The 24,754-nt window shown below is 48.1% G+C and overlaps 1 protein-coding gene across 3 annotated transcripts in view; it reads left to right on the top strand.

Annotated features, from left to right (window-relative positions):
• Positions 1-24,754, top strand: part of LOC144784166 (uncharacterized) — a 561,738-nt gene that overhangs the window by 72,387 nt on the left and 464,597 nt on the right. For all 3 annotated transcript variants that reach the window (XM_078662839.1, XM_078662840.1, XM_078662838.1), the window contains exon 2: positions 20,374-20,500. In XM_078662839.1, coding sequence (XP_078518965.1) covers positions 20,374-20,500 — 127 coding nt within the window. The remainder of the gene's footprint in view (positions 1-20,373; positions 20,501-24,754) is intronic.

The following is a 24,754-nucleotide window of genomic DNA, read 5'->3' as shown; positions in this document are numbered from 1 at the left end:
TGCCCCTTTCCCATGATGCACTGGGCCAGGGACAGACTAATTTGCATACAGCCAGGTTCTGAAACTGGGATGGTGCAATGAGCTAAAAAACGGTGTTGGATCTAGCCCTGATCTCTTGACTGGGTGAGAGTACTCTGCTTAATTCAGAGACTCTGTCCATCACCACCCCTTGTTGTAATTAATTTTGTCCACCCTAAGCGTGGAAGGGTATACTCAGATGTGAGTCCCTTGCTCATTGCACCATCAGGATTCAAGCAAGCCGGGCTGAAGACGGCTGTAATGCCAGAAACCGGTCCCCGGAAGCTTGTTTCCTTCCCAGTGTAAGAATTGGCTTTGTAGTCTGGTCTGCCCTGTTCCCATGATGCACTGGGCCAGGGACAGACTAATTTGCATACAGCCAGGTTCTGAAACTGGGATGGTGCAATGAGCTAAAAAACGGTGTTGGATCTAGCCCTGATCTCTTGACTGGGTGAGAGTACTCTGCTTAATTCAGAGAGACTGTCCATCACCACCCCTTGTTGTAATTAATTTTGTCCACCCTAAGCGTGGAAGGGTATACTCAGATGTGAGTCCCTTGCTCATTGCACCATCAGTATTCAAGCAAGCCGGGCCGAAGACGGCTGTAATGCCAGAAACCGGTCCCCGGAAGCTTGTTTCCTTCCCAGTGTAAGAATTGGCTTTTGTAGTCTGGTCTGCCCTGTTCCCATGATGCACTGGGCCAGGGACAGACTAATTTGCATACAGCCAGGTTCTGAAACTGGGATGGTGCAATGAGCTAAAAAACGGTGTTGGATCTAGCCCTGATCTCTTGACTGGGTGAGAGTACTCTGCTTAATTCAGAGAGACTGTCCATCACCACCCCTTGTTGTAATTAATTTTGTCCACCCTAAGCGTGGAAGGGTATACTCAGATGTGAGTCCCTTGCTCATTGCACCATCAGGATTCAAGCAAGCCGGGCCGAAGACGGCTGTAATGCCAGAAACCGGTCCCCGGAAGCTTGTTTCCTTCCCAGTGTAAGAATTGGCTTTTGTAGTCTGGTCTGCCCTGTTCCCATGATGCACTGGGCCAGGGACAGACTAATTTGCATACAGCCAGGTTCTGAAACTGGGATGGTGCAATGAGCTAAAATACGGTGTTGGATCTAGCCCTGATCTCTTGACTGGGTGAGAGTACTCTGCTTAATTCAGAGACTCTGTCCATCACCACCCCTTGTTGCTATTCTAACTCAAGTCATTAATGCCAGCATAAAGTCATCATTTCCAGAGACCTGGGTGCAATCAATAATAATCCCAATCTTTAAAAAGGGGGATCGCCAGAACCCAGGGTGCTACAGACCGATCTCCCTTCTGGACTCCACAGTCAAAGTGGTAGGACGAGTCATTCTGGAACGCCTACTAGATTGGGCAGAAGACACCCAGATTATATCAGACCTACAGTATGGGTTCCGTGCTGGGCTTGGTACAATTGAACAGAGCTTGAATTTGTCCATTCTCATAGGCAAATATACCAGGGCAAAAAAAGGGAGCCTTTTTTTTGGCCTTCGTGAACCTCACCGTGGCCTTCGAATCCGTTAGACATAACAGGTTGTGGGAGGTCCTCGAGACGGTATGGGTTGATCCCCAAATTATCTCTTTTCTAAGGCGGTTGTACAGCGGAGCTAATGCTAGTGTTCGATATGGTCTTAGGGGCGAATGCACTCAGGCTTTTCCCATTAGGAGAGGGGTCAGACTAGGGTGCGTGTTGGCCCCTTTTCTTTTTAATCTTTACATTAACGGACTAGGAGAAGTGTTAATTTTGAAGGGCAAAGACTTCCCCCCCCCCCCCAAGTTGGTGGCCGTGCTATACCTGCACTTCTTCATGCGGATGATGCTGTGCTAATGGCACACACCCAAAATGGCCTCCAGAGAGAGTTGGATAGATTCAATGATTTTATGAAGGTTTTAGGTCTTAATACCGACATCTCTAAGGCCTATGTTATGAGATGTAGACATGGGACACAGAGGACACAAGAAATGTTCATAGATGGGAAGAAGTTACTTTCAACTAGAAACTTTTCCTACCTGGGTATATTATTCAATCAGCATGGTTCATGGGTTCATACCCTAACTGCTAAAAAAAAATTCTTTTTCTAGATCAACATCAGCTCTAGTAATATTTGCATAAAACTAGGTAGGAAACCACCCCTAGAACTCCTGCAAATATACAAAGCAAAATGTATTACAGTGGCACTTTATGGGGCAGGGGTGTGGGGTTTTGCAAATACTATTCCACTACAAATAGTTGAAAACACTTTTTTAAGGTACATTCTTTCTGTACCCCCGCGTACCTCTTAGTTTGTCTGTCATGAAGAGCTGGTCTTCACTATATAGCCGACCTTATAAAAGTAGAGCCAATACTCTTGTGGCACAGAGTTGGGTGTCAAGAGCAGACCAAGTTAAACAGGGAGATCATGCAAGACACTTTGAGGCTAGAGGGAGCTTTAACGATTCCATGGGTCAGATTTGTCCATGACTTCATGAATGATCTGGGTCATCCAGAATATTTTTCAAATCCTACATCTATGATGGAAATTCCCAGAAAGACCTTAAAACAAGAGAGTCTTCAGCTATTGGAATCTGTCAGAGCGGCAGGGGAATTTTCAAAAAGTAGTGAGGCAACACCAGTTGTTACGCACAACATTGTGGATGGAGCCCTATTCATCTTATGTTCCCGCAACGTTTGACAGACTCCTCTTAACAAGGCTCAGACTGGGAAATGTACATAGGCTAGTGACATTCCCGAAATTGAATGATTGGTTGCATGATTTGTCACTGTGTCCCTGTGATAACATTTCTGAGCAATCCACTATGCACTTAGTCCTGTTCTGTAAATTTTATACTGAGCCAAGGAAAGTTTGGTTTAGACCTTTTTTTTTTAAAACCAGGGGCTTAGGCAGTGCCGCCTAGCCATGTTTTTACTCCAGCTACTGGAAATCGAGCATATAGCGTGGAGATTAGCCAAGTTTTCAACTAAGGTGCTCCAACTCAGGAAATGTATAATCTCTGAATTGTAAAGCGCTCTGATACCCTCAGTGGTCATGTTCGAAAACTTTCAAAATAAAATAAAATATACCAGGAGCATCTTGTACAAAATGAACTGTGTTTTATCGTTTTATTTGTGTGCATATTATGAAATGTAAATTTTATGTGCTTTTATGTCTGTTTTACGAAGCAGCTTTCCTTGACTTGACAAGCCATGACAGTAGGGTGCCCGTTCTGCCCCCCTCCCTGTGTAACCATGTAGCGTGTGCTCTGAAATTATATCTTCTGAGGTCTGCGAGCACCTCTGCATAAGCGTTTTTGGCATCCACTACCCAGGCTAGTGTCGCTTTGTTTTTATCTGCCGCCTGCGTCAGTGTTGCTAGTTTCAGCTCTTCCTCTATGCGTTGCCAGCAGTTGGAGGTGTGGCTGAAATCGTGAGGAGCTGTGAGGTGCCGCGAGGGGACGCGGAGCAAGTCCAATACAGGCGTGGAGCAGTAGGGCGGAATAGCGGCTGAATAGCAGCAGCCCTCTGGCCCCCGGCACCTGGCAATTCAGCATCTAGCGTCTAGCGCAGCACCGGTTTCGGTCTCGGCGGACACCTGCGGTTGGAGAGGAGAGGAGAGGTCAGCTGAGCAGGAGGCGAAGGCGGGGGTGGGAGAGAGGGGAGAGCGCGGTTCCACGGCCCCCCACGGCCCCCCACCTCGTCTCACCTCGCCCCGCACCACATTGCTCACACTGCCCACACTGCCCACATTGCTCGCACTGTACTGCCTGAAAACGCACTGATGTTCACTGGAGGAGGCAGTGCGAGCTGAGCAGGCATTGAGGCAGCCAAAGACAGCTGCTGAAGCCGCAGGAGCCCAAAACGCCTAAATGCGTTATAGAAACAGAAACAGAAACGCTGAAAATCTTACAAAGCCTTACAATAGGCAACAACAGCCAACAACAGCCAACAACAGCCAAAACAACAAAGCGGCTGATGTAAAGTGAACGCGGCAGGGGCAATCGCTTGAACTTTAAGATAGTTTCTGCAGTTTCTGTAGTTCCTGCATGAACAAAAGTTTGAATAAAACGAAGCCTATCAAGCTGTGAAAACTTGTGAAAGACACAAAACAAAAGTAAAATGACAATCTCCCCGTGGTATTGCCGTGTTGCGCTGTGCACTGTGGGATTTGCAGTGTAAGAGTACACTGGGCTTGCAGTACTGGCACCCCGACGAACGTAGCAGCAACCAAGATCCAGCGACCAGTGGGCAGCCTCAGCTCGGAAATTAGCACCCAGCACCCACCCCGTACCCAGTACCCAGCATTGAGCACTGAGCTCCAAGCGGAAAGAGGCAAACAATAAGCACGGGCGTACGGGGAGAGACCCACACGCACAGGAGACGCCCTAAACTGATTCTGGAAAGCCCAGCTGATCAAGAGACCGCGAGCGCGGCCGCCGTTAGAGGCAGCTGCGAAGTAAGAGCCCGGGGGTGGTGGCCTAGGCTGGTCTGACTAGGTCCGACTTCGCTGGCGGCTCCCCCCTGTGTGCCCCGCTCGCTCCAACTAGCCCAACAGCGGCCTCCAACAGAAGGGCATAGACGCAGACGCCTGGGAAAACGTCTAAATTGATGGTCATTGAATCTCCGCAGTGACTACCTTCCAATAAGAAAAAAGTGATAGCCAAAACAGGGCAAAACAATGAGGACCAGAAATTCGTCCTTACTGCAGGCACAGGAAAAACCTCGACCACATAGAACAGCCAGGAGACGGAAGGCAAAACTTTTCTACCCTCCAGGGGTGGGCGGCCTCTACTCCGGACCTGGGCTGTTGGAGGGGGGAACCCCGGGAACACCTGGTGCCACTGGTGTAACGCCAATGTCACCAGGACAATCAACTGCATACCCAGCACTGAAATCGCCGCAAGCAGGGCAAGATGGGAGGTGGTACAATCCGGCACACCTATTTCCCAGCCCCGGGGCAAATATCTCTCTAGGAAACAGTGACATAAGAAGTTTCTTTTATCCCCTGGCCACAAGTCCAGCGGCACCAATCAGACTTCTAAGCCGCACCGCGCCCAACAAAGCCATTGAGGACAGCCTACCCCCCCAGTCCCACTGCCTTACGGGACCCAGGAAGGCCCCTATCACCAACAATAATCACGCTACAGGGTGGCATACCCCTTAAGCCAGAGGCCAGGGGCAGACTAACAACTCCCTCACATCACTCACTTGAAGATACTCACTCGAACTCAATCCTAAATGGGGCCCTGGCGGCTGATATATTGATCAGCACAGGCAGTGCAACCCCGGCAACAGGGGAGCACACGCTTGATGCAACCAGCCACACACATGAAAGTTATGAAGGAGGGGGCATCATAGAAATACAGGCCCGGCACCCCCCACCTTCCATCTTGATGCACCAGAGCCCCCGTGAACAAGATAAAATGACCTTGTCACCATCTTCAATGAGTAGAAGCTTGGACAGGGGGGAGAGCTCCCCAGTGACCATATCGTCGAACTCGATGCACCAGAGAACTCATGAACAAAATAAAACAACCCCGTTACCAACTTTAACGAGCAGAAGCTCGGACAGGGGGGAGAGCTCCCCAGTGATCACAGATCACCTAGCTCTGATCAACGAGACACTTATCTCCATGACAGGTGCGGCAATAATGCACGCTGACAAGCTCGACGCCCAGATAAACATACTACAAACTGTCGCAAATCTAATATCTGGAATCGACTGTAAACTGGACCATCTGAATTCCCTGATTCGCAGAGCACAGGACAGCACATACCTCAAGCTCGAGCCATGTAGCTGCAGCCCCATTTTGAACAATTTAGGAAAACTCCCGGCCATCATGACCACATTGGTGGAGGACCTCAAGAGCGAAGTCGGCAAGATCAAGGACCCGATTTCTCGGGATCCAACAACGCACCCTCCAAAAACAGAAGGCTCAAGAAACCTAATAAATCACTCGATACAGACCAATAAAGAAGATAAAACTGCCTGGGAGGTGCCATTACTCACGCTCAACATGAGCAGGCCAGACGCTACTATGATCAAAACACAAAACCATGAGCCCCAGCACATTACCACACCAACCAGCTCAAACTCTCGCACCCTATCTAGAAAAAACAAGAAAAAACAAAAAAAACTCAATAAGGCAAACAGAAATAAAACTCTCGCTCCCAAAACCATCCGGGAATGGCTACGGCCTGTGAATGAGATGCCCGCTCACAATGTGAACCAGGAAACGACCCAACTGGGAGCAACCGTTAAAATACTAGAAACAATCGAGACAAAAGTCGAAGACACTCAACTCTCTAACTTAGCAATAACCTCACTTGCAAACCCCCAGCCAGTTTCAACAGCACCACGCTTAAAACAAGCAATGGACCAAAGTTCAGCTGAAGCAACCCAGGCACACCCAAAAAGACACGACCCCCAGGTCGCTGCTCTACCAACGACCACGCAGGGCTGCGTATCGCATGTGCCTTTGACTGTCACAGTCCTCAAGGAAATTGAACAGCCTCCATTAAACATAAACGCGACCAGCGCGTCACAGATGGAGCACCTTTGGCGGCAATTGGGGCCAGCTGGGTCAAACAGGCACGCAAATGACATCCAAATGGACTCAGTACAAATACCACAATCAGGAGGCCATGGGGCAGATACAGCCTATCAAATAACCCACTCTCAGGACCGCAAGATAACGCTGTATCCTGACTATGCCTCCCAGGGGTCGTGGGACATTCTCAACCGCAGCAACTTATTAAAACTTTTTGCAAACATCCCAGGGCTGGAGGCAACCAATACGACAGACATTGAAACCATCTCCTTCCTCCCGCCAGATGCGGAGGAGACAAACGAACCCACGGAGCTAACCTTCGTGAGCCCGCACATGGCCGAGGCCCTGAAAAGTCAGCACAAGCTATTGGAAAGTTGGGGTATAAAAATAAAACCTATGCGCACCAAAAAATACCCACTCGTTTTAAAAACTAAATTTGTACACTCCCGGATGGGAAACATAGATCAGCGATCTAGAGGGAACGCATGCCTGCACGCCCCTTCCAACGACGTGCGCAACGCGGCGCCCATCCTCCAGGGGTCCAAAGGCGCCACAAACACTGGTCTGACCATCAGCACCCCAATCAAAATAACAACCAACCCAAATCAGGGTACACGCACATGCGCAACCTTGGGACGCGCAAGTAATGACTGGTCCTGGCTGCCACTAGCATTAAACCCAAGTGTCAAGTTCTGCGGCATCAGTGGTGCGAGGCTATCGGCAAACACGGGCCGCCGGCGTGAAAGACTACATTTCCCGGCAAGCCGTGCATACGTCACGCACCAACGTGAGATGCGCGCGCAGACCGGGAAATAAAGGGCCGCTGCAAGCGGCGGTGAAACGCCGATAATTATTTCCTGTGGAGGCGTTCTTGGTACATGAACAGGTAGCGGTAGGACTCCTGACTTGTTTCCCAAGTCCTTCGTTGACCGTGAGTAACTGTTCTATTGTGGGTGCGAGGCGTTGGTTCCACCGATCCCAACAGCGCACCCAACCTGCTGTATCATCTTGGTGGTTTCTCTCGGCTGAGAGAGACACAGGTATCTCTGGCATTCAGAGGAGATACCTAAGGGTTTGTTTTGGTCATCTTCGGCCAAAGGGATAGAGACCCTTGTGTGTGTGTAGGGCCAGACACATGCTACAAGTACTTTGGCCCATTGTTGTAAATACCTGGTGTTTTGTTGCAAAGAGGAGAAGAGTGGTGCGATAGGACTCATACGTGTGAGAGAAACACTGAGCCTCGCTATCCAACTGAACGGAGCCTGGGCATTCACGACTATTGTGTGTTCAAGCTTACAGGGGGAAAAGGCTCCATTGTGTGAAGTAATCATAAAAACACGAAGGAACTTTCACTCCTGCAGGGATTCCTATTACATGCAGGATTCATTATTATTTGCTTATCTCGTTTATTCAGGAGACATGAGGGGTATTGAAGTGTTGGAACTGTGAAGTACTCAGACAAAGGGATTTGAGGCATAGTAATGGTATGTATATTACGACCCTACAAACACCAGCATAGAATTGTTATTGCCGATCAGAGGGCATTGAATGTGTATTGTTTTGTTTTCACAGCTGGGTATAGTTCCTAATACCTCCTCAAGCAACTGTCTCCATTGGATTTGGCTCTTTGTATTTTCCTTTACAGGTATAGCCTCATCACATTTGGGTGTTTCTGTTATGGGATAGAAAGAAGGTGACAATACTAGGTTAAGGGAGGTAGGGTATCTAAATCCCTGTTCTTTGTCGTTACAGATCTCCCTCCCCACTGTCCCCTTCCTTTCCCGCGCCCCGCTGGACTATCTTGGTTGTCTGTATCTTTGTATTTGGACTCTGGGGTAGTTCAGAGGAGACGGGTATTGGACTCTCAGCACAGCCCCGAAGAAGCCGGAAAGCAGAGCCTGATACCAAGACCCTAATATAGCCACGATGCCCCGAGACACCCCTCGGCAAAACGTTCATCCTCCAGACAGGTACAACCGCCGGATTGCCTGAAAATCACGACTTGGAACGTCGCAGGGCTCAGAAGGCTGCTTCTTAATAAAAATGCCGTGACATTCATGGAAGAAGCAGATATCATCTGCATACAAGAATCCTGGCAGTTCCACCCGCTTTCATTAAGAGGATACGCAGAATATGGAAAACCTGCAAAAAAGCCTAACATATTCGGAAGACCGTCGGGGGGGATATGCGTCTACATAAAGCACTCACTTAGCCTGGAATTCATGGAAATTCCCAACCTTCCAGACAATCTCCAGGCAGGCATCCTGAAAGGCCGCCACCTGATAAATGGACACTTCTCGTTTTTATTAATTAATCTATACTACAACTCACATGGGCCCATACCCAATTTGGCCACGCTGACAACCCTCCTTGAGTCCTTAATGCTCCAACATCCGGCCTTGGAATGCATCATTCTCGGCGATTTTAATACCCATAATATAGGGATATCAACTACACAACGCCTCCAGCCTGGGGCCACCATCGTCCTGAACGACTTATTAAAAACTTACAAGCTGGCGACCGCGCATTCGGTCCTCCTAAACCTCAGTCCTGGGTCCTTTGTCGGCCCTACATATAATAACCAAACAACGATCGATTACATCATCCTCCGTGAAAAATTACAACATCTCATGTCAAATTACACAGTACACCCGCGAAGTGATAGCGACCATGCTGCGTTAACCATCTCACTGAATCTCACAGCGGACACCCGCCACAGGCTCGAATACATTGGTGCATCTAACGGTGAAGATCTGATAAAACTGCAGAGAAGAATCAAATGGGCACAGACCTCAATTACATCTTTTAACAACTGGGCAAACCAGTGGCCAGGTTGGCCATTGAATGAACAGACAACGGGCGCAATAGCCACCTGGAACGCCACTACTGGGACCCTGGCAGCAATCCTTCGTGGAACGTTAAACAACACATCTAACAGGGACACCCCACTCACCTACGGACACAAGGTGGAACTTAAAATCAGCGCTAAACAACTGAGCAAGAAACGCAAACTCTTCTACAAACACGGCTCAAGCACAATGAAGAAACAACTCCAAGAGGCCAGCAAAAGCCACTCCGAGAAGGTCTGGGAGGCAAAACGAGATCACTGCGAAGCACAATGGTTGAAAATCTTCGACTTGCTGAGCCCAGGAAAATCGCAGGAGTTTTGGCACTACCTAAGCACCCTCGGACGGTGCATAAACCACAGAGAAAACTCTCTTGACGCTCCTACCTGGGTCGCTCACGTAAAATCCCTTTACATTGAAACCGGGACTGTCACCAAGCAAAATGCAACAAATGACGAGGGAGCCGACTCAAATCCAATCACCGAGATGACTGCCCCGCCGGGAAGATTGGTGGTGTCCAATATTCTAAAAAACATCAGACAAAATGGCGCCCCGGGGCCCAACGGCCTTCCCGGACACTTATTCAAGGCAAACATCGACTTCTGGTCAAAGACCTTGACCCCCCTGTTCAATGAATGCTGGCTTCTGGGTGACGTCCCTGATTCATGGAGAGGCTCGCTCCTACAGCCTATTCACAAAAAGGGACCCAAATCCGAACCATCAAATTATCGCCTGATTGCCCTTCTGGACATCGAGGGAAAAGCTTACGCCAGTGCAATCTTGAGGGACCTCACAGACTGGACGAACGCTGAAGGCCTCCTCCCATTCTGCCAAACTGGATTCAGACCAGGGTCCTCCACAGTTGATAAGATCACGGCACTCTCTTATCTGGTCCACCACGCTCGGGCATCCAAAAGCCCCTCCCTTATTCGCCTGCTTTATTGACTACTCGGCGGCGTTTGACGGGGTAGATCGCGCGATCCTGTGGAGTAAGCTAGTCCAATGGAACATCAATCCAGCCTTGTTGAGGGCGATCCAATCCCTGTATCATAAAACATGGGTAAGAATCAAACTTTCGAAGGATCACTCATCCACAAAGATCAACACGGACCGTGGCCTAAAACAAGGGTGCGTGCTAGCTCCAATGCTATTTAATTTATACACTGCGGACATGGAGAGGGCCACTGCTCATTCCAAAGATCGGCGGGACAAAAATCCACTTTATGTTATATGCCGACGACTTGGTGCTCTTGGACCATACAAGAATTGGGCTACAAAAGGCGCTGACCGCATACAATGACAAAAATAAGCTCGTACCTAACCCATCCAAGTCCAAAATTATCATTTTTGGAAAGTACCCAAAGAAAAAAACAGAAAAATGGAGGCTTGGCCACCTTCTGCTGGAAAGTACTCAGTGGTATACTTACTTGGGCATTTGCTTTCAGGAGTCGGGGCTCTCAAGCGCGCACCTAAAGTCTATCCAAGGCAAAGGCAACACTATAACCTACGCTATCTGCAAGCTGCATGCCTCCTTATACAGCCCGTCCACACTGGCCATCCAACGAGTACTCAGAGCAAAATTAATGCCGGCCCTAAATTATGCTCTCCAAGCATTTCCTGGCAAACTGCATAAAGAACTAGAAAAAATCCATTGCAGAGCCCACAAGAGATTATTTCATCTTCCAAGGGGTACCAGAAACACTATTGTTCGCCTGGAGTTCTCACTCAATCAGCAATACCTGGAAGAGATGGCCGCCCTAAGCAAATACTATTTCTTAACAACGACGGCAAAGGAGAACACTCTTAAGGCAACGCTGAATTGCATCTTCAGGGAACCAGGGAATCCCTGGTCGGCCACCCTCAAGGCGGCGAAGGACCACCTCTAACTCGCCATTGAGTCCTGGAATCCAGAATATGTCCGCTATACCGCCATCAAACATTCTATCAAAAAACAAGTGCGGGCGCGGTCAAGAGAACTGGATCTGGAGTCACTGGTAAAAAAAGACCTACACGAGTCCTTGTCCTTACCACAAATCCTGCATAATCCCAAATATCATCTTAAGCAGGCCGTGGGCCGCGCAGCCCTTCATAAGATCTTAGCGTATAGACTACACCCGCTGCCTCTCAAAGAACATACAACCTGATTCATGAAGCGCAATTGCGCTCGCAAAGGGCCAGATTCTGAGAATCTGGCCCTTTGCGAGTGCGATTTTTGCATTTGGGATTCATCATCCCAAAAATAAAAATCGGTAATTGCCAATTGGCTAAATTGCGAGGAATTACATTTAAGGAATCTCAATTTGAGATTCCTTAAATGCAATTCATGAAGCATTTTAAAATTGCGAAAATGCAATTTTGGGCCGCTATTTACCGAGAGGTCAGACCTCTCGGTAAATAGCAAAAACTTAGAAAAATGCTTTTAAAAGCATTTTTCTAAGTTGCATGTTGCGCACACACATGTCCCTTGGACATGTGTGTGCGCAACACCTGTTTTAATTTGCATTTCAGGGGTGCTACAGGGTGTCCTTTGGACACCCCTGGCACCCTTTCAATCGCTATCTTATTTGCGAGTAGCCAATTGCTACTCGCAAATAAGGAATACTCCCCATTCATTCCTATAGGCCTTTTGGCCCATAGGAATGAATGGGGAGTTATTCCTTATTTGCGATTAGCAATTTGCTACTCGCAAATAAGGAATGTGTAGGAATCGCTATTTATTTAGCAATTCCTACATGAATACCGTTTTGCGAGTCCTTAATAGCGATTCGCTATGATTCGCTATTAGGGGCTCGCAAAACGGCCCGTTGATGAATAAGGCTGTATATGCCTTTGGCACGGCCGGCCCAGGTACTCTGGAATGCAGGCTCTGCAGGTACAAACGTGAGTCACTGGCCCACATACTATTCTGCTGCCCGGCCTTGCGCACGGCCCGCAGTCTCTACCTCAGGCCAATTCTAAGACAATCAGGTATCCGAACTGTAAAGGAGGCGACCATCTTCCTCTACACCTTGACAACGGTAAAGCTTATGGCCTCCTTCGGAAAGTTCATTTACCAGACACGAACTCTACTGATGGCCCCGGAGGGCTTCCGCTCATAGAAACCTTTGTTGGCCCATGCCGCAACAAAATCCTCACCCTCCGTAAGCCCGCCCCTGGGCAGTACAAACTCTTTTGGTTTTAACTTTTGTAATTTTATAACTTCGTATTAAGATTTTAATGTAACGGTTTTGAGTAACCAAACAAATAAAGAATTCATTCATTCATTCAATTATGCGTTGTTATAGGGTTTAACTCACTCCAGAGATGTGCTGGATGCATGTCCATCTGACCACCACCTTAAATGCATCCCACTTTATCTCCCTTGTGGTTAATGTTTAAGTGTTTTCCCAGAAGTGATTCTGAATGTGCTTTTTATGCTCTAGTTTGAACACTTGGTCCTCTAGGCATTTGCGTGGTGGATATGCCAGTTGGGGACCAGTGGTGGGGCGGTTGCCTGACCAGAGTTAGCGTGTGCGCGTCGTGGTCAGAAAGGACCCGACCCAGGTAGTCTGCCTCCTGGTCCGTAGTAATAAAGTACATGGAGCAGAGGAAACAGGTATTTGCTGTGCCATGTGTCCGTCAATGCCCAGTGATCTATCCATGCCGTACATTGCTTTGCTTGCGTTATGGCTGGGGAGGTCGGGTTTGGTGGATGGGATTCGTCAAGGAATACGTTTTGCACGTAGTTATAGTCTCCTACCAGTATCCAAGGTGCTGCGGTGTATGGAGATAGTGCTGGGGAGAGGGAGTCCCAGTTTTTACAATACTCTGTATTCGGCACGTAAATACTGCCAACAGAACTGATTAACTGTCTAGGAGTCCCTCTAACAAAGCAAACTGTCCCTCTGCGTCGATCACTCTAGATTATTCCTGAAACTGTACCCCTGGTTGTATCCAAATAAGTGTTCCACGTGCAAAAGCTGAGAAGTGCGTCTCTTGTAGCATCGCAATCTGTACATATTGTCATTTTATGTAGGCGTATACTGCGTATAGTTTGCGTGTTGTAGGCATACCTCGCACGTTGAGTGTGAGGATTTTGATATCACCTTTTTGTGCCATGAAGTGTGTTAAATGTTGTGCTTGGATGCCATGGCGGGACGTGAGGCGTGGTGTTGTGTGTGCACCCCTCTGGGTCTGACCTTGAAGCTATGCGTGAATTTATCCCTCTCATCCTTCTGGGAGCATACATTCAGTGTGCCAGTTGGTGGTGAAATAAGGGGCATAAACTGTGGTGGGAATTAGTTCCAATACTGGGTATATACTGCAACAGGCAGTACATCCAAATATTTCATGTCTCTAAACATGAATGTGTTGTGGGGTTTAGTGAGCCAGGTATCCACGTCGGCTTAAGCGTACGGTAGTTGCAGCATTTATGTGAATGGAGGGGCATGACTATGGCCTAGCATACGTTCCATGCGGTATCAGTCCGTACATCTTATGACAGTTAACTACTAAGTAACATAGGTATATGGTGGAGAATAATTACAGTTCATATCAACGTGTCAGATGTCGTCGGCGGGGTCACGGAACCTGGTTGGGATACAGTCTTGTCACTGCCCTCTTCTGATGTGAAGATATGCAGGCTTCGGCCATCATCTGTTGTTGGTGAGGCTAGTCTTATGTCTGCCGCGGCCTGCAGGGCCTTCCTGCGCTCAGCAGGGATTTGTTTGAGGTACGGGGAGCTTATTACCTGGGAGTGGGATCCAGCTGTTGCTCTCCCGCTTAGTCTCTTGGGGCGATGATGATTGTACTTCTTTATTTGAGGTTGTTTGGCATTTTTGAGGGTTGAACTTGGGCGGTTTTGACAGTTTTGAACTATCAAGTCCTGGGCAGCCTCAGGATCTGTGAAAAATGTGGGGGATCCATTTTGCATGATTTTGAGCCGTGCCGGGAACAGCAGCGAGCATTGAACACCTTTCTGGCGAAGACTGCGTTTAACTTCCAAAAATGTGGATCGTTGACACTGCACTGCTCGGGAATAGTCTGGCAAGAGCATTATATGCTTGTCTTCGATTTAGATGGGACCATGTTGTCTGCCAGGTGGCACACTATTCAGTGCGTTCGTGGTGATCCACTTTTCAGGTGCTCACTTAGACTTATGGAGGCTCTACGTAACTTGCGGTGCCATCGCTTTGTAGCGGTGTATTATGTTATGTGACTGGTTTTATTTTCTCTGTCTTTTGCGTGCTCTCCACTGACAGTGCCGGTTGGGGGGCCCCCTCTTAAGCACTCATCCGTTTCTTGACCCTCCATTTCTGGGTGTATGATAGTTATCTTCGTGCACTGGGCGGAGGGTGTTCTCTTACTTTACTCTGCGGAGAGGTCTTTAAGGCTTACATCGTTTTTCTGTGTTTGGTGTGCACTGCAATGCTGGCTCTTGCTGCGCATCTCGACACCCACCTCCTCCTGCCTGCGGTCATTCCCCGCAGTAACTTATGGTGGTGGGCTATGAGGTGCATGAGCACTCTTCTTGTCTGTGGGCTGCGTGGGGGCCGACATGGGCAACAGTTGGGGGGCTTCCCCTTCTAGCTTCTTGTATGAGCGGGTTGCTGGTGCTATGTTAAGATGTGGGTCGGGGCCACCTCCTGGAGACCGGTATCTGACCATCTCTGGTGGTGGTGAGCTGCCCCAATTGCCTTGATTGCTTCTTTCCCCCCCCTACTGCAATACAGTCCTCTCTCGCTCGGGCCGAGTGTGTCGCCTGGCTGTGTCCGGATGTGAAGCCTGTCACACCATGCAAATCATCCGCTAGCCGTCCACGCCATGGCTAGGTCTTCCAGGCCACTCATCTGGGTGCACCTCAAACCCAGATGGCCTCCATCTACGGGCGAGATACTTGAGGGCGACACAGTGCAATGGCAGACACTTTAATGCCCGGGAGTGGCATGCGGCCCTACGAGGCTAGTGGGGGAGGGGTGGAGACTGCTCCATCTCCGATGCTCGGGCGTGGCTGCTGCTGGCGCTATGTTTGTTGTGCCCTGGAACCCCTTTCTGGTAATCATTCACCCAGCTGTTTCTGCCTGCGGTGAGTCACACCTGCTGCCACAGCTGCTATTCCTTTACCGCTCAGATAATTTCAGTGCAACACCCGCCGGATCGTACACTTAGCTCAGCTGGGTCTGGGGTTGGGGTCGGGCATACCTCACGTGGATTGCCCTATCGTTATTCCGGTGTCTGGGTCCTCCGGTTTACTGCTCCTAATATGCTCTTACCCCTGTCGGTCCCTGTCCGCAACGTGGTGGGGTGTAGTTTATGTGATCTGCGTTTCACAGATATTGGGCTCCTCTCTTTTTCGGAGGCGCTGTGAGAAGTTGGCCTGGTATATGCTGCTCACTAATTCTAGTGATCACCTTGCACCATGCCAAGCAACCCTTATGATGATTGGTTGTAAGTCAACCTTATAGACCAGCTATCCTAGTGGTAGCATGGGCAAAGCAGTCTTAGGCTAAACTCTGTAAAGGCAGGTGAAGCAAGCTGTTTTACCATACACAATCCCCTTGAATACCAAATGAAAGGACACCACACAGATATATATTGAAAATATGTATATATTTATTTACTACAAATATCCCCTATACTCTTTATGAGCACAGAAGCAAATGCGTTAAAACAAAACACAGTTTAAATACACGAAAGTTGCATAATTTGGATGAGCCCTAGGGGCCACCTAAACCATATACTAAAATATTGGTATAAGAACCACCAATCCGAAAGGGAATAGGCCTAGGGCCTGGGGAATCGCTGGAGCTGTTCGGGACTAACAGTGATGAAGTCGGGAAAGGCCCGCAGGACTCGGGTGCAGCGCTTAAAGCGCACGCATGCTCCAATGTTAAGTCAATGGTGCGTAAAAGTTACAAAGTTAGTGTTTAAGGAACCTTCCGATGAACCTAGAAGGACAAAACTTTAGACATAGGCACTAGAGGTGTGTACCAGTGTGGGATCACTGGCGTTGCTGAGTTACCTCACCCACAGGAAGCGGGTGCACAGGTGCCAAGTAGTGTTGGGTTTTCATCACGCAGGTCGATGGTGCCTGGAGATTAAAATGCTGCAGGCGGGTCGTCGAGGAGAGTTCCGGTGGATCCAAGGATGGATCTGAAGAGGTGAAGACCTGAAAGCAGAGGGGACAATGTTCAAAGTCACAAGCCAGTGACTACCGTGGAACCAGGACGGAACCAGGCGATGTCAGGTGCAAACAGGTGAAAAGGTGAAGATTGTCTCTGCAGCCACGTGGACACGAAGAGGTCAAGGACGTCCAGGCGTTGGTCACGAGCTGTCCAACGAAGGCTCTAGCTGATGGCGGTGTCGGCTTCTTGATCGGAGCAAACAGGCCTTGGCTAATGCAAGCCACGCAGAATTCGATGCAAGCTTCTCACTCGGACCAGCAAGGTCAGAGCGGGTGCTCCTTTTCAGGGGAGCGAGGGCCAGACTGGAGCAACCAGACCAGCGGTGTTGTTCATAGTTTTCGTCGCCAAGATGGCCGCTAGCCACGTGGCAAGTGGCCGGGATGGCGCGTCGAGTGGCAAATTGCAAAAGGGCCCCACGCAGATCGTGGAGATGCTGGGGGGCTGATCTTCGGTGCAAATGCTGCTCGGTGGTGGGGCTTCTCAAACCCCAAAGCACAGCGTCGAGGGTGCCTCGGGTGCTGCGCAGTCAGCTTCTCGTGGGTCTTTCAAGGGGTCCGGTCCTACGTCTCTCGGTGCCTCCACGGGTCTCTTCTTTTCAGGGACTGTGGATCGGGCTCTGAGATGTCTGGGAGTCTGGGTCTTGTCAGGCTCTGGGCTCGGGCTCCGGCGGGAGGCGGCGGCAAAGCAGACGTCGAGTTGCTGGTTGGTGCCTGTATTCACAGGGCGGTCACTCCTTGGCCACAAGGGAGATTCTCTTCAGTCTTCTGTGCAGCAGAATGTCGAAGTCCAGTTTTCTTCTTAGTTTCAAGTCGAGTTCAGGATGATCTGAAGTCTTGGGACACAGCTCCTACTCTTATTCCAAATCTAGGGGCCGGATTACCTGCTAGGTCCCTCCTCTGGGTGGGACCAGGAAGGTGGGTGGTAACCACCCCCCTTCCTTTGTCCAGCTTCGCGCCAAGACTGGGGCTGGAGAGCCCCAGCACCGGTTTGAACTGGCCTATGCACAGGGACACCATTCTATTCAGCCCTGTCCTACCCAATACACAAAATCCTGTCTGGGGTGGTGCTAGCACCTCCCAAGGCAGGAAACCCTTTGTCCAAGCCTCCCTCGCTGGAAGGACTCCCAGCAGCAGGAGGTCAGACTTGTGTCTGTGGTGGCAGCATCCATTTTGTGATGCTAAGGCTCACGTTTAACTTTAACCGGGGTTCAGGTTAGGTACATGTCATGTTCCTCTAAAAGGATGGAATGCTACCCCCGTCGCCAGAACTGGCGAGGGGGTAGTATTCCAATTCGTATGACACCTTACTCGACATGTTTTGATAAAGCCAAACCAAAGAGAGCATTAACCGCGAGGTTCATAATGCACTTAAGAGTATATGGTATGGCAGTATCATGGAACAGCTAAAGGACGTGGTTCTGAAAGCTGCAGACAGGCTCAGCTCAGGCCAGAGCACCATCTCACATATTTCCAAGCACTCTGCCTCCAGGATTGATGAGGCCTTCCATAGGAGTGGCTGATAGGAACATATGTGTCCATTTTAGGTTAGATATAGGCATACTATACCTAAGTAAGGGGTGATTACACCGAATTACCCCAACTGAGTGATCAGCCAGTTGTGTCAAATATGGAGGCCAGGCCAGGGGTGGCACAATACGTGCTGCAGCCCCTGGTAGGCCTTGGAAGCACCTATGCCCTGGGTACCTGGGGTACACTGTTACAGGGGCCAATAAGGTGAACCAGTTCCAATTTCGTAATGCACCTAATGTGCATTGGCATTAATTTAGAGAGAGAACAGCAGGCTGTGGGTCTGATTAGCAGGCCCACAGCTGCATTAAGTCATAAACCAGTGAAGCAAAAAGCAAAGATTTGGGGTGACCATAGGATAGCAGACCCTACTCTCCTACAGGCGCCATGTTGGATCTGCGTCTTCACCCGGTGGAGCCTTACACTTCTCTGCTCCGTAATTACTAGAGTGGGCTTTTAGTAACCGGATGTTGGCATGGGTGTATCGGGTCTGAATAGGTTCGTTTGAGACCCCCTCAGGTGCGAATAAATGACAAGATTCGTGCTGACTTGGGAGCTTCAGTCAGACGCGTCTGCCACCATGGCGAGCTTAGCCACGCCCCTAGAACGATTGCCAACATGATTGCAGATAAATTACTATCCATAACTTGAAGGCCTCATCTAGAGAGCAGGACCCATTTTCTCTGTCGATTTGACTCTCTTTTCTATCGTAATGACCATATCATGGACTCTTTGGCAGATGTGTTCAAAGATGCGTGCATCGTCTTGTTTCCACAATTGTCATGCCTTGCTGTAAGGAAGTTCCGTAGCGCCCGTTTAAAAACCGAAAAAAACGTGCAAAATATCAGCATTTTTAGCTTTCTTGCAGTGACATGCTTATTTTTACATATATCTGCACTTTTATTGAATATCGGATATTCGGAATTGCTGAAACATGCTTGGGAGGATTGAGGTAAGAACAACTCATACAAACCCAATATGACCGCAGAAATATAAATCAAATTATAATTGATTATGGAGGCATGGCTCAATAATGGGGACACGGCACCTCAGGAGTGTTGTGAATGGCAGAGCAGCAGTTTGCACCCTTTTCTTTGTAGTTAATTAAAGTAACGACACTACTTAAACACGTTATGCAAGGAAGGGTCATTAGGAGTTACTCGTGATTTTACAGAGAATGAAAATTTGAGATCAGCACTGATAACTTCTACCACTAAAAAGACATCTGGGACAAGGTTCAAGCAGGTAGGGCCACCTGTTACCTTTGAGTTAAAAAGATGTCCCTATTCTCTGCCCATGACCATGTCTGAAGTCGATGGTTCTCACCTGGCAAAGGATTGTGTACCATGTAATATTTATAGGTAATTCGTAGGGCATTAAGCAAATATTCCTAGATGGGAGTAAATTGTGTTTCATTTAATGTTTCAAGGTCCACATGTGAAACTGGAGAAGAACTTGCTATGCTGGCAACTTCTTCTGCCCAAGGTGATGTAGGATGCACCTAATTGGAGCAGAAGGCTCAGAGATTGCACAGGTTCTATTACTCGAATCGTCCTTTTTTGGAGCAAAATGCCCTACGCAAGGAGTAGTTTTTTTATAGGGTATGTTTGATGGTCACTAATCGATGACTGATTGTAAGCCTCTCTTAGAACTGTGTATGCTCGGATCCCCAACATAATGGTGTCAAGTTGTGTTTAGGCGCAGACTGTTGGAGGATTGGTGCGTTTTTTTGCACTTTGCACCAGACTGATGTTAGAGGGCTGTCCTAGATGAACGGGTCTGAGCTGGGAGTGTATTCTATTGACTATAGTTTTTGAAGTTCACAATTGAAGCTTTAAACTAAGGGTCCTCACAGTTGGTCACAGATAAACTTGAAATCGATTTTATTCCACACTATGTTTGATGACTCCTGGCTAGAATTTGAACAGTAATGACTGAGCTGGAAATAGTTTGTTTTCCATGATGTTTGAGCTTAAAGGGCTGGAGCTGGTACAGAACAATTTGCATTTACAATGGTTTGTGTTGCAGGTGAGATTTGATAACTACTTGCCAGAAACTTCTTAATTTGCATTGGTTTGAGTGCTGATGCTTTTAGGAGGACATTCGGAGCTGAAAACCATGTAGGTGGTGGAGTCTTTATTGTAATACTGTGGGCTGGGGACAATTTGTGTGGTGAGGATGGAAAAGAAACCTCACAGTTACAAATGTTACATAGTTTTGGTTGGAGTTGAAGCTACTGAGAAGACAATGGTTTGTATTTCAGGCACTGGTGACATTCGAGGACATTGCGGTCCATTTCTCAGAGGAGGAGTGGGAGTGCCTAGAAGAATGGCAGAAGGAGCTGCACCAGGATGTGATGAAGGAAAATTTGGACCTCTTGATGTCAGTTGGTAAGATGTACTGATTGATTATTTATGTCATCTCTCTCCCAGTGTCTGGTCCTGCTCTCCAGCCCTTAGAACGTTTGTAGCGTCCCGAAAACATTACAAAATACCAACAGTATTTAAAAAAAACGAATAAACTGTTATGATCTCTGAAACGTGTAGAATTAGTTACCTGTTCTGCAAAAGTAGATTGTGATGAGTTTACTGATGAGCATTACATGATATGACAGGGAGGTAGGTGGCCTAGTTCTCATCTTGAAGTGGGGAGTGTTGAGGTTTTATATTGGTTGCTTTGGGAGCTATGAATGTACTACTTCGTCACAAGTGTCAAAAGAAATCTACAGGTACCAAATGAATGAACTGCACCAGGTTTTCTTGTAAAATCCATTTTTGTGTGTTTAAACTGGCACGTTCCAAAGTCATCCTCATAATGACAGGCAGTGAACTGGGTGGGAATTAATAGTTTCTAAAATATCAGTTTGAAAAAAGTCTTTAATTTTGATGCTATTTGAAAAGAGGCAGTTTATTTGCATTATGTTTATTTGTATTTTGTATATTTGGCTACAGTATGATCCCCGGGGTGTTTGTAGGAAATGGGCTACAAACTGTAAATTTTAAAACATGCTAGTCAAAGCAGAAGATAGTGTAAAGAGACTTTAACAGTGAGCTGGGTGTATTCCGAAAGATTGCTGAAATAATTTGTGCCCAGTCTTACACCTTCAATACATTAGCTAACAACTTTACTGAAAAATGGAATAAGACTTAAAGCCAATTTTACAGGAGAATTGAGTGTCCCTCACAAGGGATCATTGTGATAGTCGGTGTGCATGTTGCATAAAACATATTGGAGCAATCACATTAATCAAAATGGAATATAATTTAAAATGCTTAACAGTAGATATGGGGTCATTGCCGTTACTTTTTTTTAGCGAAATGATGACAAACGGCACATGGTTCAATAATATACAAAGCATTTTTATTAAAGATAATTTTGTAGACCGGGTTGCTGTTGGTTCACTAAGCAATGTGATTGGAAGGAGTTATGCCAGTTAACCTCTCTGAAGAGAAGGAGTAGTACATTTTAAAAGCCTGACTGGCCAAAAGTATAAGTACACTATAACTGGATTTTAATATGAACACAATAAAACAATTGAACTTAATGCACATAAATGATTTCAACCGATACATATAGGTGTTATCACTGTGGAACCTAGTAGATATGCTTATTATACCCAATGGTTGTCCACCAATAATCATCCAAAAATCCAACTATAACCAATTATTTCCAGTCCTCGATCAGCTCCACTAATCATTGCCATTATGTTCGAATGACAACATTTATAAACCTGAAAGAGATGTACCTTATAAGTAAATAAGGACCCTAGGTTTACAAACACACATCCACACACTGACAGATGCAAAGCCTGTACAGAAGAGGGCACACAATGTAGACTGATTATTTATATGCTTTCAGAGCATTGTGTCCTGTAATTTTAGCTCACTGATCTCTTGCAGATTTGAAAGACCACTATAAAAAAAGTACTATCTCCCAAACATCCCCTGCGCTCGCGCTATATCTCTCTCTCTCTAGATATATATATATATATATATATATATATATATATATATATATATATATATATATATATATATATATATACTAGCTTACGCGTTGCTGTGATCTCAGAAGAAAGGAAATTCAAGGAAACTCGTTATGATAACATTCAATTTACATTGTGTCATTTTTATTGAAATGTATTCATTTTGATCTTGAAAACATTTCAAAGTGTGGCTTGAGCAGTGCGTACTCGATCTGCCTCCAATCTTGATTCTCGTTGCTCTCCTGTTTCATTAGAGCGGGCTTGAGCAGTGCGTAATTGATCGGTTTCCAATCTTGATTCTCGTTGCTTTCCTGTTTCATTCGAGCGGGCTTGAGCAGTGCGTAATCGATCTATTTCCAATCTTGATTCTTGTTGCTCGTTTGTTTGAGAAGAACGTACTTGAGCAGTGCGTACTCGATCGGCTTCCAATCTTGATTCTCGTTGCTCATTCGTTTGAGAAGAACGGGCTTGAGCAGTTTGTATTCGAATAGCTTCTAATCTTGCTTCCCGTTGCTAGTCTGTTTCTGAAGCTCGTAATGCCTTTTTCTTTCGTGCTTCAGATGTAGATCGACCAATCGATTTCCATTTGGGGGGCATAACTGTCGAAGAGGCTCGGAAATTCTCTGACAATTTCAGTATTCAAAAGATTATGAGGGCCCTGGGGGGCCGATATTTAAAAAAAATTAAAAAATTTTATCCCTGAAACCTTCGCGGGAGTGTACTCAACAACTTCCCTAAGTTTCATGGCGATCGGATGAATGGTGTAGTAATGCATAAAGGACAAACAGACAGACATACATTCGTTTTTAGGTTTCGCCTAAGTGAAAGCTGCGCACTTCGCAGCTTTTCGCGCAGGCGAAAACCTAATGAGAATACTATGTGGCTTGGGAATCCGCCCTCTGTTCCATTGGCTAGTTCCATAAATGGAGGCTAGCCATTGGAACAGAGATCTGTCCGTCATGGCCGGACCAGATTCGTGGGCGTTCCCTCGATTTCTTCCCTCTCCACCCTTTTCTGATCGTCATGCGGCGGTGGGCGGGGTTTATTTTTTTTGTAGTCCATGTTTCGTTTGGCCATTCTGCGGCCGACCGCCTCCGGAGAAAGTCCAGGTCCAGGTGAGTGCTTTGATCGTTCCCGCCCCCCCTCCCGCTGTCTGTGCCTTTCCCGCCCCCCCTCCTGCTGTCTGTGCCTTTCCCGCTCGTCTTTTACTCGTCTCGTGTATCCCGTCTTATGGTGCCTGCCCGCCCCCCTCCCGCTGTCCGTGTGCTCGCCCCCCTCCCGCTGTCCGTGTGCCTGCCCCCCCTCCCGCTGTCCGTGTGCCCGCCCCCCCTCCCGCTGTCTGTGTGCCCGCCCCCCCCTCCCGCTGTCCTTGTGCCCGCTCCCGCTGTCCGCGTGCCCGCCCGGCCCCCCTCCCGCTGTCCGCGTGCCCGCCCGGCCCCCCTCCCGCTGTCCGTGTGCCCGCCCGGACCCCCGTCCGTGTGCCCGCCCGGACCCCCTCCCGCTGTCCGTGTGCCCGCCCGGACCCCCTCCCGCTGTCCGTGAGAATCTCTGGGTGCCGGCGTGTGTTTGGCCACGCGGAGCTTGTTTCTCCCTTGCTCAAACTCCCAGAGATTCGTGGGTTGGAGCCTGGAAAAGAAAGTAGTAACTATGAGTAACTAACCAGCAGAGCATTTATCACCGGCAACAGGTGGCTTCAGTAGTCACAGGATCGGCAATTGAGCCCTTACAGTGCACTTCCAGCATGAATGTCAATTTTGAAACGCGCTCTTTGCTTTGACCTGATCGCATCTAGGCGCTTTTACAGACCCTTCTGCAGACCCTCTGCCCTACCAGGCCTCTCAGATCAGTCTGGCCAGGGTTGCAAATATCAAGTGGTTTCCTTGGGACCCCAGGGAATCCCTGAAAATAGGAACACTTGAACCACTGAGCCACCCATACCTGTGGGCTAGGGAGGAATGCTAGATCTGCCCACGGGGCCTCTTCCGCCGCAGGAAACACACAGTGCTCCGGGAGTCACCCCTCAGCGCTCAGAATCCCTTTAAATGACCAATGCGAGCCGTCTAAAAATCGCAAAACATACAACAGCCAACCTTGAAAGAACAGAGGGTGGTTCGGAGTGTGTCCTCATTCAATCCCTGGCCTCTTTGCTGAGACTACCTGAAGGGGCTAATCCAGTGGTATCTGGCACAGTGTTTTATTCTCTTACGTGATGGTTGCTGTCACACCCTGAAACAGAGGTGTCACGACTCACCTATTTGATAGGGGTGAGGTTGCGAGAGGTGACTGGTTCTGCGACCCTGCGTCAATGTGAGGCGTAATCTAGCGTTCAGGGAGTACATTTAAATGGCAAATTAGTAAGGACAGGCAGAGGAGTGAAAGATGGACAGGCACGGGCCTGCATTTATTCTTTGCCTGCACTGAGGGACCAAGATTCATAACGGTTTTGCTGTGAGTTGGGGTGACTGTACTCCTGACTTACTCCTGAATGTCAGGAGTAAGCCGGAGTTCTCCAAGAGTACAATCACAGCAAAGGCTTTGTGAATCGGGCCCTTTTGGTTTAAGGCGTTCGTCTTTGGAATTCGTAGCGCTCTGTCTACAACCCGTGACCATACCCGCCCCTTCGGGTAATCCGAGCTCGCGATTTCCCCGTTCTCCTTTA

The sequence above is a fragment of the Lissotriton helveticus genome, chromosome 10, assembly GCF_964261635.1.
Source record: "Lissotriton helveticus chromosome 10, aLisHel1.1, whole genome shotgun sequence".
Taxonomy (NCBI): Eukaryota; Metazoa; Chordata; class Amphibia; order Caudata; family Salamandridae; genus Lissotriton; species Lissotriton helveticus.
This window is presented reverse-complemented; position numbering and strand designations above follow the sequence as displayed.